The sequence below is a fragment of the Rhagoletis pomonella genome, unplaced genomic scaffold (assembly GCF_013731165.1).
Source record: "Rhagoletis pomonella isolate Grant_MI unplaced genomic scaffold, Rhpom_1.0 Rhpom_scaffold_03032, whole genome shotgun sequence".
Classification (NCBI taxonomy): Eukaryota; Metazoa; Arthropoda; class Insecta; order Diptera; family Tephritidae; genus Rhagoletis; species Rhagoletis pomonella.
Genome location: NW_023461585.1, coordinates 8,255 through 24,756, shown reverse-complemented (window position 1 = coordinate 24,756; position 16,502 = coordinate 8,255). Strand labels below are relative to the sequence as shown.

Below are 16,502 nucleotides of genomic sequence, written 5' to 3'. Positions count from 1 at the left end.
TACAATGAGTATAAGTATAGTAAATATAAATTTCTTCGTTTTTTTTTACAAATTTTTAAATTAAAAATAAATGAAATGCTCCAGAGTTTGGTTTATGTATTTTGTAGTTAAATTAAAAAATAAAATTAAAATTCGTTGGCGTTTGTTTCATTATTAGTATTTTTTTTTGTGTAATATGCAATTAAAAATTATTGTTAGCATTGTTTGACTTGTTTTTTTTTTTTTGTAAATGCTTAGACTACGGCTTGAGCTGAAAATATAAGGGAAAGAAAAAAATAAGACTTGCTTTTAATAAAAATCATACAAAAAAACTTACAAGAAAACGACTGAGGCGCGTTAAAAAAAATTAAATTTGTGAAATGAATTATTTTTCGATTAATTAATTATTTTATATATGAATGTGTATGAGTAGTTTGATACATACTGATTGTTGATTTTTTTTAAACAAAATTCGTATCGAAATGAAAATGAGCAACAATACAAAAAAAGGAAAATATCATTGGCACAAGTTGCAGTCTAATATTAAAATAGGATATTACAAATGTATATTGTATATACATACATATGTATATGCAGTACAATATAAAACATATATTATGTGAGTATGAAAATATGTAAATATGTACAAAAAAAAAATTATACAGAACGAAAATGCACAATTTCGGAGTGTTTTCACGTGGCCATGAGTTGTATGCTATGACTAAATGTAAAATAATAATTTTAGAATATAAAACTAAAGTAGTGTTAGTAAATTGGGGAGATTTTATTTAATTTTTTTTTTTATTATTTAAATGAAATTTCATTGAATTGAGTTTCATAAAATTGTTCAATTTAAAATTAATTTACACACTACAAAAAAAAAAAAAATTTCGTTAATTTTACAGTACATTAAAAAAGTATGTATACATCGTACTTTTAGTATATATTGCAACTAGGTTAAACAAATACTTTGCCCACTTACAAAATAATAAATTTTGATTAAAAACTACTTTTCGTTTTTGTCAGCAAATTTCGTTGTAATAAATCTCGAATTCGTCGCATGTTGAAACGATATTTTGAAATAAAAGCATTCGTTGTATGCGGTACTATATATGTAAGAGGAAGTGTTTTGGATTAGAATATAAAAGTAGTTAGCACTGATAAAAATTAAGTTTTTGGAGACAAATTGCCTATAAAAATTTATTGAAAAACAAATACTTTTAAAAAATACTTTTTTTGTGAAATATTCAAAAAACTCGGAAAAAATTTGTTAACTATGAAAAATAAGTATAAAAAATATGTATGCAAAAAAACTATTCCAAAAAAATTTTATTTTCGAAAAAATATGTTTTTGTAAAAAGACTTGGAAAACAAAATATTAAAAAAAAACCAAAATTAAAAGAAAAAGCCTTTAAAATTTTGAAAATCTCTTTTTAGTTTTTTAAGAAATAAATTTTTTCTGCAAGAAAATGTAAAAAAATTACTTTTATCCTAAAAATATTAGAATAAATTTTGTGGATAAAAATTTTTTGAAAACAAATTTTGCAAAATACAAACATATCGTCGTCACCTTAACTCACAAAGTCCCTAACCAGCAAATTTTGAACTTTACAGGAGAAACAAAAAAAGCGTATCAAAAAGAGGTAGAAATTGAAAAAACAAAAATAGCATGTAACTCCGTTGGTTTTGGTACTAAGACCTTAAAATTTTTATTGAAGGTGTGTTTTAATATTTATATATATACAGTATCGGTCATATCTATAGCACGCCATTTCATAGTGATATTGTGTGCCAATTATGTTTATTTATTTATTTTTAAGAATTTTCAATTAAAATCTAGTTCATTTTCAGACAAACCCCATATATACCCAAGTTTAAAAACTTGTAGAAAACTTCAAAAACGTGCAACAAAATTTCACCTAAATTTCAAACTTTTTTCTCGGAAGTGTTAGAATTTTGAGTACACAGTTTTTTAGCCCCTGCAATTTTAGTCTGATAATGTGCAAATTTCAAGTTGCTACGAATTACCGTTAATTTTTTAGAATTTTTTTTGTCGCATTGGCTTCCATATAATGAATAAACTCAATTTATTTGTATATGGAAGAAAACCGCAACACCTTTGGCGAAAAAAATTCTAAAAAATCAAAGGTAACCTTTAGCCACTTGAAACTTGCACATTATCAGACTACAATTGATTGGGCTATAAAACTGTGTATTCAGAAAAATTCTAACACTTCCGAGAAAAAAGTTTGAAATTTATATGAAAATTTGTTGCACTTTTTTGTAGTATTCTACAAATTGTTAAACTTGGGTTTGTATGGGTTTTGTTAGAGAAAGAACTATATTTTAATTGAAAATTCTTAAAAATAAATAAATAAACATAAGTGGCACACAATATCTCTTTGAAAACGCGTGCTATAGATATGACCGATACTGTATATATATATTTTAGTAAATGGAATGATTTGTATAAACTTTTTTCTCTGGTTTCATTTATATTTTTTAAGAATTGTCCAAAAATATTTCTATTGAAAAATATATTTCTATATAAAAATAAGTATGTAACCACACTTAAAATATGTTTGTATGTAACTTCACTTAAAATATGTTTTTGAATATAATAAATTTGCTTGCAAAAGAAGTTTTTGAACAATTTTTTCTAAATATATAGGAAAAATAAAACAAAATAAACAAATATCTATTCAAGAAAAGTTTTATGAAAAAATTTATTTTCCGTAAATTTATTTCATTCATTATAAATTGTTTTTATTTAATAATTTATTTTGAATAAAAAAAATAATTATGCAGTTTTAGATCGTTTTGTATACAAAAAAAAATTATTTCCAAAAATATATACAAAAATATTAGAATAAAATCAATCAATTTCAATAAAAAATCTAGTATTTTTTACAAAAATGTTTTCTGAATATTTTTCTTTAAAAAATCTAAATTTATTTAGAAAAAATAGCTATAAATAAAGATTAAGACCTCGGTTTTATAACAAGTTTTTTCACAAATATTTGTTTTTCAATGAAAAAAATGTAACTTTCAGAAATTTTTTCAAAATTAAAAAATATATTGCAGCAACTGTATCGATAAATTTTACTATATTTACTTATAAAACGTTAATCGTTTTGGTTGAATTTGTTAATTAACTCAAAAAATAAGAATATAAAAATGATTAGTTGGTCACCTTATAGCTACAACTAACAACAAATACAATCGTATGCATGTGTACAATATTTATGTATGTAATTGTAAGTGAGTGCATTTTCCACTTATACAAAATTGGAACTCATTTTAAAAAAAACGCTCAAATATTCTTTCCATTTCGCTTTTATTTTCTACCCTTTTATTCATCTTCATATCTCATCCATCATTCTACCAAACTTAACAATGTGCAATTTTATTTTACGTTCAAAGTGTGTAAAGTGGCTTAGGTATTTTCAACAACTACAAAAGACAACATTTGCTTTAACTCGAAACTCGTTAGCGCAAGCGCCGAGTGAATCTGAAGCCACCACTCAATCAAAACAAAACAATCGCTATTATAGTTATCATGCCAATTATGATCAGGCACATTGTATATAGATCTATGGGTGTGATAACGCCCAACGAACAAGCCAACAGCACGTGTTCAAGTGTTGTCAAGCTACCCGCTGCCGCCGCCGCCGCCCCCGCAGCCGGACGCAATTCACCGAATACTGAGAGGGCGTGCCGCTGATTTTTCGCCGCCGCAGCGCTGGTTGAAGGCTTCTCATCGTCGAGCGCTTGACCATCCCCGTCCACTAAAGTAGATTTTCTGCGCCGCCAAGGCAGTAGACCAGTCACCGTGGATGCGGCCGGTTTGAAGTCGTCGCGCGTTTCTTCCGCCTCCGTCTCCTCCTCCTCTTCGGCGGCCACACTCTGTGGCAATTCGCTGAGTGCTGAATTGAGTTGCTCCACCTCGGTAGTGCATTTTGCTATTTGTGTCAAAGTATCGGATGGACAACTGTCACTTTCTTGGCTATCAGTGGGACAGTAGCTAATTTTCACTTCAGAGATATTCAGATTAAGTGGCGGTGTCTCAAAGACTATGCTGCGCTTGCGTGGTGGTAGCGTATCGTATGCTTTATCTGTGAGGTTGAGCGACGATTCATCACTTCTCGCTACTTGGCTAGCCGTGACGCAACACTCTACCGCATCCTCTTCTTCTACAATGCTTGGCAACTCATCGACTTCGGTTAAATTTCTTTGTAAAAGTTCTGAAAACGCCAGCCGCAAATGATCTAATTCGGTGCTAATGCGCGCTGGAGACTTGTACGCACACTCGATGGGCGCGCGATTTTGGCTTTCACTTGTGGAGCATTCTACATCGGACGCAGATGCGCTATTTCTTCTCGAACCACTACTCCTCACCAACTGTGCTAATTCTATTAAGTGTTGCGTGTCATCCACCTCGAGTAGGTCGCTCCTACTAATTTTGCGCTTGATGGGCGTGCTGTTTTGGAACTTTGAATCATCTATAGACGCGGGAGGCTCTCTGACTTCACTCGAAAAACTATCTCCTCTATCCTCTAAGCTAATCTGTTCCCGGTCATGGGTTGAAGTGTCCCTGAAGATGGTTACATAACTTCTGTCTTTACTACGTTCATCCACCTCCTGAGTGTCGCTAGTACTGTGCTTCTTTGTGATCACTTCTAGCCTGCTGCCTACTCGAGTTTCATGCTCTTTTTGAGCTTCGCTTGCAATATGATCACTTGCCTTCACTTCTACTCTCTCATCTTCTTGGTTTTCGCGCTTCAATTCCCGCTCAATTTCCTGCTCAGCCTCTACTCTCTCACACGCCCCATTACCCAAACCATTTTCGTTCTTTTCCTCTCCCAAACTATCGCGTAATTCCTCTTCGCTTGGCGGTGGTGGAAATTCGGTAACATCTGCTCCAGCTTCACCAACACTTCTAGCGTCTTGAACTTCCTTCGAAACCCCGCCCACTATGGATACCTCACTCACGAAATTCTTTCTAACCTCAAAACGACTATTACACACGCTCTCGAGCTGTAAGCATGCATTATTTGTTTGTGCGCACAACGGAAAATCTGCTAAACTGACATTACCCGAGTCGGGATTGGATGAGGTTTCCTCTTCGCCGGAGCTCAACGAATCGCATTGTGTAACCACGCCCATTCTGCCTGCTTCTGCCGTTACCTTATCAACTACAATACTTATTTTACTAGCATAGATCTTATTAAAATTGGGTGAAAGTTTTAATGTTGCACACTCCATTGGCGCGCTCTCAACTTGTGGGGGGGACTCCGGTATGGATGCTAGCTTACAACTACTTGGACTTAACATAGTAGGTGAACTCTTAGTGTCGGAGTGTGTGGGTTTGGTAGAGGAGTTTTTGGTTGCTATGGTACTAGTACTAATGGGATTCTTAGTGGTAGTAGTTCCTGTTACATTTTCAACATCAACAACGCTAACACGATCATTTACATTATCAACAACAACAATGACATTCAAATGTTCTGGTTTATTAGTAGTGCTTGGCTTCGCGCATGCGTATGCCTTGGCAACAGTCAGTTCAACAGCAACAGCATTGGGATTAGTGTGTAGCTGGGTAGCTTTTGCAGCGGTAGTAGTAGTAGTAGTAGTAGTAGCGGTATCGAGCATGGATGCATGGTGGAGAGCGAATGCATGATTAGATGATGTCAATGGCACTTGTACAGACACAGGCGCTGGCGGCGCATGAACTGATTTAGTAGTAGTGAGATCATCATCTTTACCTGAAACATTTGTGGTAGACGGTTGTGCCGACTGCTGCTGTTGTTCGCGCGTTCGTGAACGCCTCGACGACGATTGCTCACCAATGCCGAAAATCATTGCCAACTCCTCGGAAGAGTTGTACTGTGAAGGGGAGGAGAGCGAACGTGTACGTGCGCGCTCTTGTGAATGACGCGTAGCCGCATCAGTGACTGTGGTAGCGGCGATGGCGCGTGCGCTGACTGGCGTCAAATTTAGCGGTGGCGGTGGTGGCGATGGCGAGTAGCTGAATGTGCTATTCGTTGTGGCGCTTATGTTCGGTGTGGCGCTTGTGGTCGATGGAACATCGTAAGATGTGGTGCTGAAGGTTTTTATTGGATCGGTGCTGGGTGCATGATATTCACTACTTGGTGACTTAATATAATCGCTGGAGGAGTAGGGATTGAAGGAGGTAATGCTCGAAGATTGTCGTCGACTGGCGGAGGGACTCGATGATTTGGCCAGGCAATCGCTGGATGAGGAAAACGAGGAGGCTGTTGTGCTGGCACCGGTTTTGACGGCACCGGCGCCGACGCCACCGACGCCAGCATTGTTGCTGCTGCTGCAGCTGCTTGTGGTTATGCTGGGCGCAGTCGTGTGATCATCGCCACTGCTGTGCGTTGTCGCGCCGCCTTGGCGTGCAGTGCCCAGCGTGCGCTCCGCGATGATAATAGGTGGCGCTGACACTTTGGACACGGTTGTCGCTCCTTGGCGCATTTTGGCCTCGCACTCCAGCATGATCTGATCGATTTCCTCAATGTTCTGCGCTGTCGTTGCTTGACGTGCGCGCGCTGCATCTGCTTCTTCTGCAACGGTACAAACAATATTATCAACTTTTGCCGCTGGCTCCGAGTGTATATGTTCGGCGTTACAGGTGGCAACAGCTGCTGCTGCTGATGATGCTTGTACGCTGCTGGCTGCACTCTGCTGCAGCTCCTGATTCAGATTGTCATAGTCGGGGTTGTCATCGCCGCTGGCCAGCTCGCTCAATTGACGCATGCAACGCTTAGCGATTGCCTCTATCTGCTTCGACTGTATGGGATCCAGCTTCTTGATAAGGTTTGGCATGACCAGAGACTCATCTGGTTGTTTGGCTTGTGTTATGTTCTTCACTTGCACCGCCTCCTGTACAACTACTGGCGGCTCGGTGGTCACAATGTCCTTCAATATCTTCTCGCATACCGCATTGGCCGCCTCCGAAACTTGATCGATGGCCTCAATGAGTTTTCCTTCTTTGTGCAACTTGCGTGGCTTCGCCAGCGCTTGACTGCTGTTCGCATCGGGCAAGGTGTCTAGCAGCATTTTTCCGCAGCGCTTTGCCGCCTCCGACACCGCTTCAATTTCCTGCAAATCTTTCTCCAGCTTCTCCTCCTCAGTGTTGGCTTTAGGCGGACGCGCTGCAGTTATGAGCGCTTCCTTGCGCAACTCTTGCAGCTCCTTCGTCAGCTTGACGGACTTCTCTTGCGCATCCATTGCAATCTTATTCAGCGCGTCCTCCATTTGCGCATTCGCCGCCGTGGGCTCAGGCGTGAGACTCTTGCGCGGCAGCGGCACAGGCGGTTTGTGTACTTCCTCTTTGTGCGCCACGCTGCTGCTGGGCAGCTTTTCGGGCAGCGCACAAATGGCGCCACCCTGACTGGGATGACGGAAAGGTATCGAGAGTTTCTTTGGCGCAGCCAGCTGCTGCTGATCTTGCTCCTTGAGGTTGCGCAATAGCGCCAGTGTAGCTGGAACATCTGCGGTCGTCTCGCTATCGTCCTTACGCAAATCCGACATGCTGCCGGCGCGATCTAAGTTGCGCGTCAGTTCCAGATATGAGTGCAGGTCACCACCGGATGGCTTGGCAGCGTCGCGGTGTATCAGATTGTAAATGTTTGCAGATTGTGTGCGCGTCGCGCGATTCTTCTTCTGAAACGAGCTGTACGGATACATGAATTTGTCCTTGGGGCCAGGCGGGTCCTTGCGCAAAGCGCGCACGGCCAAGTCATCTTTGATTATGTCGGGCGTATTCACCACCACCGGTTGGGTCGGCTCCACTATGGACGTAACATGCAGATAGTCGTTTTGCGGCGCTGCAACAACCGGGCCAATAGGTATGCCGAAGGGCGGCTGCTTCTCCACGGTTTTGTGCTGCAAATTCGCCAGCTGCATGTTACGATAGGCAACATCGTCGCGTATGGGATCGGGCTCGCCTGCAGGCGAATCTTCATCATCGTATTCGTCGGCGTGCGCCAAAGCGTACTTCTCAAACTCACTGGGCGTTGGTATGCGTTCCTTCTTCTCTGGCTCCTCGGTGAGCCCCAGTGACTTGTAGATGGCCTCCAGCTCGTTGATGGCCTCCTCAAGATTGGCGGGCTTTTTGCGCGGAAAATATATGGGCACCTCGGCTGCGCTGCTGGGCGGTATGGATAGCTTGCGCTGCGGTGGCGTGGGAGGCGTGAAAATGGGTTTGTGGTGCTGTTCGCGCTTCTCGGCCACGTACTCGTCATACTTGTTCGGCGTGTTTGGTATCTCGCCCGAACGTCGCTGGTAGTGGTTCGGCATGGAGCTGCTCTTGCTGTAGTCCTTGCTGCGTATCTCTACGTAATTCGAACTCGAATTGTCCGGCTTCGATTTTATTCGCAAACTGCCGCACACAATGTTATCCACCTCATCAACGGCGGGTTGTGGTGACGACTGCGGCTTCTTGTGTGGCTTTTGCACCTCCGAGTAAACAGGTATAGGGTAAGCGCGTAACTCGCCGACACGCGAGCTAGAAACCGAACGCGGTTTGGCGTTGCTCTCCGGCGCGAATGTGCGCTGCACGTCTCGACCTCGATGCTGCGCGCCAGCATCCAAGCGTTTCCAAAAGTCGTTTGCGTGCTGTTGAGACGAAGGTGAAGGTAGTCCGCTCTTTGTCGTGCGCAATATACTCGCAGCCGCAATCGCATCTTTGCTTGTCGCATCCGCGTGCGGCTCCAGCATGTGTATGGGCTTGCGCGAGCGCGGTGTCGCATCGGCAACGTAGTGATGTTCCAAACCGTTCGGCAGCGACTTCTTCGAGGGATGCGCATCACGTTCAGCGCGCGTAATGAAGCGCCGGTGGTGTGGCGTATTACTGGGCGCAAATGCTTGTTGCGGCGTGCCGGCCTGCATGTGCTGCGCTGGCGCTACAGCCGGCGGGGTATTCAGCGAATGCACCGACTGGTAATGAGGTCCCGCAGGTCCCGACCAAATCTTATCATCTGATACACAACGCCCACTCAGACGGTGCGTAGCAGTGGGCAGCGCCGGCAGCCCGCTCTGATCGAAGGCGTACGAAATGGGGCGCAAATCACCAGCGCTGCCATTCTGCAACTGTCCGCTGACATTTACGCGTCGCAGTGGATCACGTGGTGGCGGAGGTGGTGGCAACGGTTTTGTCTGCAGCCGACCATTGACATTCTGTAAATGTATGTGGCTGTCATAGCTGATGCTGCGCTTGCTATCATTAACGCTATTCTGCAAATTCTTTGGCTGCTGTTGCTGCTGTAGTTGACCCCACTGCACATAGGGCGCGACATGTTGCAGGCTACTTGTATTTCTTAAGCGCGGCTGGGCAGCAGCGCTAGGTGGCGTCGCTTGCGCTGATGGATTGTAAATAGAGAGCGGCACTGGTTGCGTCTTCCAGCGTTGTGTTGGCTGTGGCGCATACATGACTGGCACCTGGCCGCTGCTTGGCTCGCCATCACGCGACAGCCGTTTATAGTAGCGCTCATTGCGCGCGGCGCGACTACGCCTGCTCTGCGCATTATTGGCGGCACCCATTCCACCACTATGAATGCTCTCATCACTGCGATATTTCGAAAAAGTTGAGGAGTTCAAAGAAATCAACTCTTCCTCGCTGGATGAATGCGCGCCAAGCGCCTTTTCGTGTGGCAAACGTTGCGCGGAACGTGTTTTTACCGCGGCACGCGCAGCGCGTCGATCCAACGAGTTTGAGGAGCGCATATAAGCTGCAATGGCTGGATGCGCGCCGGCATGCGGGAGGTACTGTTGCTGTTGTTGCTGATTCTGATAGTAAGCCTCCGTGGGTGAAATGGTCTCCACGGGTAAAAAGAATTCATGATCCACATGTTGTGGTTGCGGTGGATGTGGTGGTGCTATTAGAGCGCCTGTCTGCGGATTGATGACGATGTGATCGAAACTGGCGCCATTCAACTTGCTGCTACGACTAACTTTACTTGATTTATTACTCGATTTTGTTTTCAAATTGGCACTACTGCCGCCGCCGCCACCGCTGCTGGTGGTGGCATGGCGTGCATTTCTTTGGGTGGGTACAAAGCCAGCTTTGCGATCCTCTTCAGACGATGAATCCGAGGCAATATCTTTCTTCCGACGAAAGAGGCGCCCAAAGGACCACTTCTTATTCGAAGCGCTGCTGGCGGGCGTATGATTCGTGGACGCTTGTGAGGCGCTTAGGGAATTGTCTTTTCGGCTGTTGGCGTGTGACGACGTTGCGTTGTGAGCTATTTGTGAGCGCTCCATGTCGACGGCGTCAACGTTTGAGTCGTCTGGCTCATCGGTGGAGTTGTCAAGTTCTTTGGGTAACGGCAGCTGAGGTCGCCAAGATGTCTGGACAGTCTGTGCAAAGAGAGAGAGAGGAAAAGGTGAGATGAGTTTAAAGATTTTATGAAAAACAAAAATTAAGCGAAGACGAATTTTTATGCTGGCAACTTCATGAATAGCTCAAGCTCTTTAAAGCTCAAAATTTTTACAAATACCATGAAAAAATGTTACAGTAATATTACATAAATATTTTTCATCGCTACAGATATAACAAAGACCTTCTATTGTGTTGAACTCGTGGTTCGTCGAATTATTTATTATTTGCACTCTGATTAGTGTGCAAATATTGGCTGCCTGCAAATATCAGAGCCAAAGCAGAGTCACTAACAAAGCGTTAACTAATAAGCACAATATAACTGTCTAAATAAATAGACCGCTATTAATAATAATCTTCTACATACACACACACACACACATGCCTTAAAATACAAATGCATACACAACCGAACATGCAGATACGTAAAGAATGAAAGTTTAATCAACTTGACGCAGTCGATCAACAACTTTGATAAGACTAGTAGCCTCCGTCTAGATAGCACATACTTATGACTAGGTTGAGTGTTCGTATTCTTGGCACCATCCAAGAAAACACTGTTCAGTAAAAGATAAAAGAAAATGTGAAGAAAGAATAGAGCAAATATTATAAAAACTTTTTAAAACAAAGAATATACAATAAAAACCCCTCTCCCCATATAAAGCACAGCATCTGTTCTTACTAGTTCAATCTGCTCGGTGTAAAGCAGCGAAAAGCGTTTGAGCAATTGTTAAAGAAATTATAAAAGCCATTTAGCATTTGCTGTTTTCAGCATTTTTTTTTCTTTTTGTTTTTCCTTCTTGGTACAAGGGAAATATTGTTTTGTCGATATCTGACAAATGCAATTAGTAGCAAATGACTGTATTTGAAGTGAAGCAGAAATTCTTGGCAAATAGGAAATGAAATATTGAAGTGTTCATGTATGACATGCCCACATGTTCAAATTTGTGTGTTTGGCAGTCGAATAATTATAAATAAATAAATAAATATAAAGTAAAATATCAATAAAAAAATAAAATAAAAATAAAAAAAACGATTAAAAAAGTATTAAAAAGCAATAGATAAAATGAAAAAATAAAAAATTTATGCATATGCATATAGAAAACTTATAAGAAATTACACAAAATAATAAACTTTATGAAAACAAAGAATAAAAAATTATAAAAAATTAATACATAAAAAAGTATAAAAATCAATATAGAACACGAAAAAGTAAAAAAATTTCAAAAAATAAGAATTTAAAAAAATATTTAAAAAAAATTGTTAAAACGAAAAAATTGAATAAAAAAATAAAAATTAACCAAAAATTTTAAAAGCAAATAAAAAAATAAACTATTTTAAAAGCAAATAAAAAACAGAGACAGTAACGGCTAAAATTTGATTTCCATTTTTCCGGTCAAATTAAACCGTTGTCTTATGATTTTAAATTTTCTCGACTAAAAATAATTTTTATTTTCTTTATAAAAAAAATTAAAAAATTAAAAATAGATACATATGCATATAGAAAAATTATAATAAATTACAAAATATAAAAAACTTTATGAAAACGAAGAATAAACAATTAAAAAAGATTGTAATATAAAAAAGTATAAAAATCAACTTAGAACATGAAAAAGTATAAAAAAAAATTAAATAATTAAAAAAAAAAATTACTAAAAAAATGTTAAAACGAAAAAATTGTTTAAAAGAAATAAACCAAAAATTAAAATATTTTAAAATAAAACAAAACGTAACATAAAGACCGTTACGGTTATGATCTTTATAACAAAAATCATACGCTGACCGTTAAAATTTGATTTCTATTTTTCCGGTAAAATTTAAACGCTGTTTTGATTTTGAATTTTCTCGATTATGAATAATTTTTGTTTTCTTGATTAAAAATAAGCGTTTTTTATTTTTATTTTGACGATCGTGTTATAGCCCCTATTTTCAGACTTAATTTTTGCAGATCATAAAAACTTTAAAACGATCATAAGCTCTCAAGAAAAGCAAAAACTCCATATAAAATGACGTACAAGAAATGGCTAAGAAATTTTCTTGAGTCAAATTTCCTTAAGGCAGTACGCAGTTCTTAAGAAATTTACTACGTTTTCTACTACGGTTTTCTAAAGTTATTTGTGAAAAAAGAGCACAAGGCAACCCAGGTTTGCAACAGAAATATATGCCCGTTCCATTATTTCTTGAGGAAAGAGTGAGGCAACAGGCTATGAGGTATCAAAAATGTCAGAATTCCTTGGACACACACGCGAAATAATGGCAATTTTTTCTTGACCGTTTTCTTAAGAGCTGCATACCAGCCTTAACGGTTAAAAGATAAAAAATATTGATTATTTTTGAATTATATTTTGCAATGATCTATAAAAAGTCCTGGGTTTAACGGTCCCTGTATTAAAATCTTAAAAAGTTATGAAAAGATATTAAAAAATTTATTAATTGAAAAAGTACTAACTAAACAAAAGTTAAAAAAAAAGTATAAAATATAACAAGATGAAGTGAGGGGGCAACATAAAATTACATAACACCCTAATCTTCAGTTGTACCTTTACCATTATCTCTTTCTACATATTTATCTCTATTCCTCTCTATATCTCCATTTTAGTCGCTATCTCTATCCTTTTCATTATCTTCGAGTTTTTTATCATCATCTTTACCTTGATTCTTATCCTCTTCTTTACAATTTTGGTATGGAAAATATAAATAAATAAAATCGTCAAAACGTCAGGGTATTCACATTTTTGACGCTGACTATATGTACATACATACACATATTCATAGTACACTTATTCCCAAACAGAAGGCATGGTTCTCTCACCAGCTATTCCATAAAATCCATCGAACGTATGGCACACAACTGTGATAAATTGTTTTTGAAATACGTCTTGGAAATAACAATTGTTTATTTAAAAAATTAAATTCAACCGTAAAAACGGCGACCATTTGGTAATTTGTATGTATGGCCGAATGTGCAAATGGAAATGTTAAGAAAAAATAAATAAATTTATAGGCTGAGAAGGCGGGCAGGCGGGCAGTGTTTGCTAGGAAGGTGCCAAAACTAACGTAACAGCGGCTGATAGAATAGGCAAATTTTTAATTTTTCGTAGTAGTAGCCATAATATACATACATATGTACATATGTGCATTAGGGTACCTCGCCCAAGAAAGTTGCAGTTTTGTAAATGTATTAAATTTTGAGATCTTCGCTAAAATATTTCAGAAAAATATTAAGCTGCTCCGATTTCTAAAAGAAAAATCCAAAAATCTAGTTTAAAAAAAAAAATAGTTTTTAAAATATTTTACCAAAAAAATTAGCTTAGCTAGATGATAGAGGGTTAAAGCTTAAATGGTCTGCATAAAAATTTTGAAAAATTTTATCAACGGATTCACAAGAGATAATTAGATTTTTATGAATATTTTCAAATCGGTGCAGCTCAGGTAAATCTGGATATTTTTCCGAAATACTTTGACAGAAGTCCGAAAAGGAAATAAATTTTATACTTCCGCTGGGAAAACTGTGCCGTTTTTTATTTTATTTTTTTTTTTTATAGAGAGTGACGCACCTTAATGTAGATATGTAAATATATAGCAATGCGAGCATGTGGTCAACACACACATATATACAGTTCAAGTACATGTTTATACTACGTATATACGTATATATACATACACTCTTACATGTTATGTACTCGTATACTTTTGTACATATGTACAGGCATATGCTTAATTATTTTTCTAACTTTTTGCCTTAAATGCACACATACACACGCACACGCATTCACATATATATATATTTCTACTTATAAATCTAATGCAATTACTTAACGAAGCATACATTTGTTCACATACATTTGTATTTTTACCACAACGTATAAAAATGAATTCCTCATTGCTGCGCGTTTGCGGATTGTGTGAGAATTGACGTAGCACCGGCATTTTTTATTATTTTTTATACATAAGTAGATATCGACGACAATATTATTTTAGTACTTAAAATTTGCAACACGTTTTACTCTTTGTACTCCTTTGAGTTGGTACAGATTTAAAACGTGAAAAAATTTCATTAAAAAAAAAATTTTTTTTTTTTAGTATCTACTCTTTTTCGTTTGTGTGAATTTCGTTTGCGTTCCGCGTGTGGTGGAAAAGCGTGTCAACCTTTGTAAGTTTCCAATTGTTTACTAAAGCAAGTGATGATGCTTTGGAATCATGAAACTATTTACGAGTGATCTGCATACATACATATCTTAATATCTTATGCTGCTGTCAAATCTGCTGTAGTGTATAAAAATGAAATAAAATGAGACAAATTAGAGTTGAAATGTATGATTTTTTACATTATCTACATTTTTTGTGGACTAACCTACACTATTACTCACATACATACATTGTGTACATGTTATATATGTATTTATAAACATTTATTTGCTAATATACTACATACATACATATGTACTATAGACATAGATGCTGCCGTAATATTTTAAATGAAGCACATAAATACTACATACGAAGTGTAATGCGCCCGGAAAAATTTTGTGAAAAAAGCGAAACATTACTCAGCTTTTGAGTTGTGTATACGCCCAGGCAGGCCAAGTGTGGCCGGCAATTTGCCAAGAAAAACATATGCGGAATACTTAGGTGGGAAAAAAGTCGTTGGTGCGCTGAGAAACTGCAGAAGCAGAGAGGGATTGAAAGATGAATAGAAACATGAAAGAATATTTATGCAAAAAATAATGAGGAAATAATGTGAATATGAAACAAATTTCTAGGAAACAAAAAATTTTAATGTAATTAAAAGCAAGCAAATAAAAATGTAAATCAAATAAGAGTAAAATGGGACAAAAAAAATATAGTTAAAATAATTGAAAAAGTAAAACCAAAAAAAACTGTAATCAAAATGAAAAAATCATAAAAAAAAAATTAAAAATAATAAAAATAAAAATAAAAAATCGTTAAAAATTTAAAGACAATTGAAAAGAAAAAAATACAATAAAACGAAAAATTAAAAAAAAAATAAAACGAAGTTTATAAAATAAACATATACATAAAAAATAACCAAAATTAGATTTAAATGAATTACGAATTAATGAAATAAAATATATGAAATTAGAATAAAATTAAAGCAAATAAAAATAATAAAAATGTTTGAGGTTATTTTTTACAACCTTTTATTTAACTTGCTGTGCATGTATGTTTGTTTGGGGCAAATCTTGCAATCAATTTTTGACAAACTTCCCCTTGACCTAGATACTTGAAACCTCACAGTTGCTTTTCTATTGACTTATTTTTTTATCAGCAACGAAAAGGTAAGCATTTTTACATTTCTTCAGATATTTATTTTTTTTTTGCTCCAGCAGAAAAATTTACCAAACTTCAAAATATCTTGATTTGGCTTTTTCGGACGAGAATTACAAGGTGTAAGTTTCACGCAAATCGGCAGCTTCAACGTACACATTTATTTTTTTTGGCATTGTTATTTTTAAATAAAAAAAAAATGTTTGTTCACGACAATCTGGAAACTCTGACTGCAGATTCGCGTTAAAGAAAAAATTCCTTGAAAATCAGTAGCGTAGTGTCTCGCCCACAACTGTTCTTTTGTGTGCCTGTATGATTCCATCGATCACAGAAAAATTCCCCTACATATGTATGTTCTTCTTTACCAAAAATATGTTACTTTGAAAAATATAACACGAAAATCGATCCAACACTTTCGAAGTTTACCTCGTACAAGGAACATTTAATTCGAATTTGGAATTTACAGTAGCATGGTTTCAAAAAATCCGATATCAACGTGTTACGGTTATCTACCATATAAAAATTAATTGTGGTTATTCGTTATATGGAAGCAAATGCGACAAAAAAAATTCTAAAAAATCAACGGTAATTTTTAGCCACTTGAAACTTGCACATTATTAGACTAAAATTGAATGGGCTATAAAACTGCGTACTCAAAAAAATTCTAACACTTCTGAAAAAAAAAGTTTGAAATTTAGGTTAAAATTTGTTGAATTTTTTTGTAGTCCCTCACAAAGTTTTAAACTTGCGTTTATATGGGTTTTGTTAGAGAATGAACTTAATTTTAATTGAAAATTGCTAAAAATAAATAAATATTGCATTGGCCAATACT

General features: G+C 37.3%; 1 protein-coding gene across 2 annotated transcripts; it reads right to left on the bottom strand.

The window, feature by feature from the left end:
* Nucleotides 1-3,297: 3,297 nt before the first annotated feature.
* Nucleotides 3,298-10,383, bottom strand: LOC118753902. Of its 2 annotated transcripts, XM_036488779.1 has the most exons (2): nt 4,628-10,383; nt 3,298-4,582 (listed from the first exon to the last, which is right to left on the bottom strand). In XM_036488779.1, exons 1-2 carry the CDS (start codon nt 10,264-10,266, stop codon nt 3,508-3,510), a joined length of 6,714 nt encoding a protein of 2,237 aa, XP_036344672.1. In that variant the 5' UTR covers nt 10,267-10,383; the 3' UTR covers nt 3,298-3,507. The 2 variants fall into 2 exon arrangements, with proteins under 2 accessions (XP_036344672.1, XP_036344671.1); XM_036488778.1 differs by having other exon boundaries at nt 3,298-10,383.
* Nucleotides 10,384-16,502: the final 6,119 nt, after the last annotated feature.

Excerpts from the sequence above, each read along its gene's own strand:
- LOC118753902 (XM_036488778.1), bottom strand. The coding sequence starts at position 10,266 with ATGGAGCGCTCACAAATAGCTCACAACGCAACGTCGTCACACGCCAAC.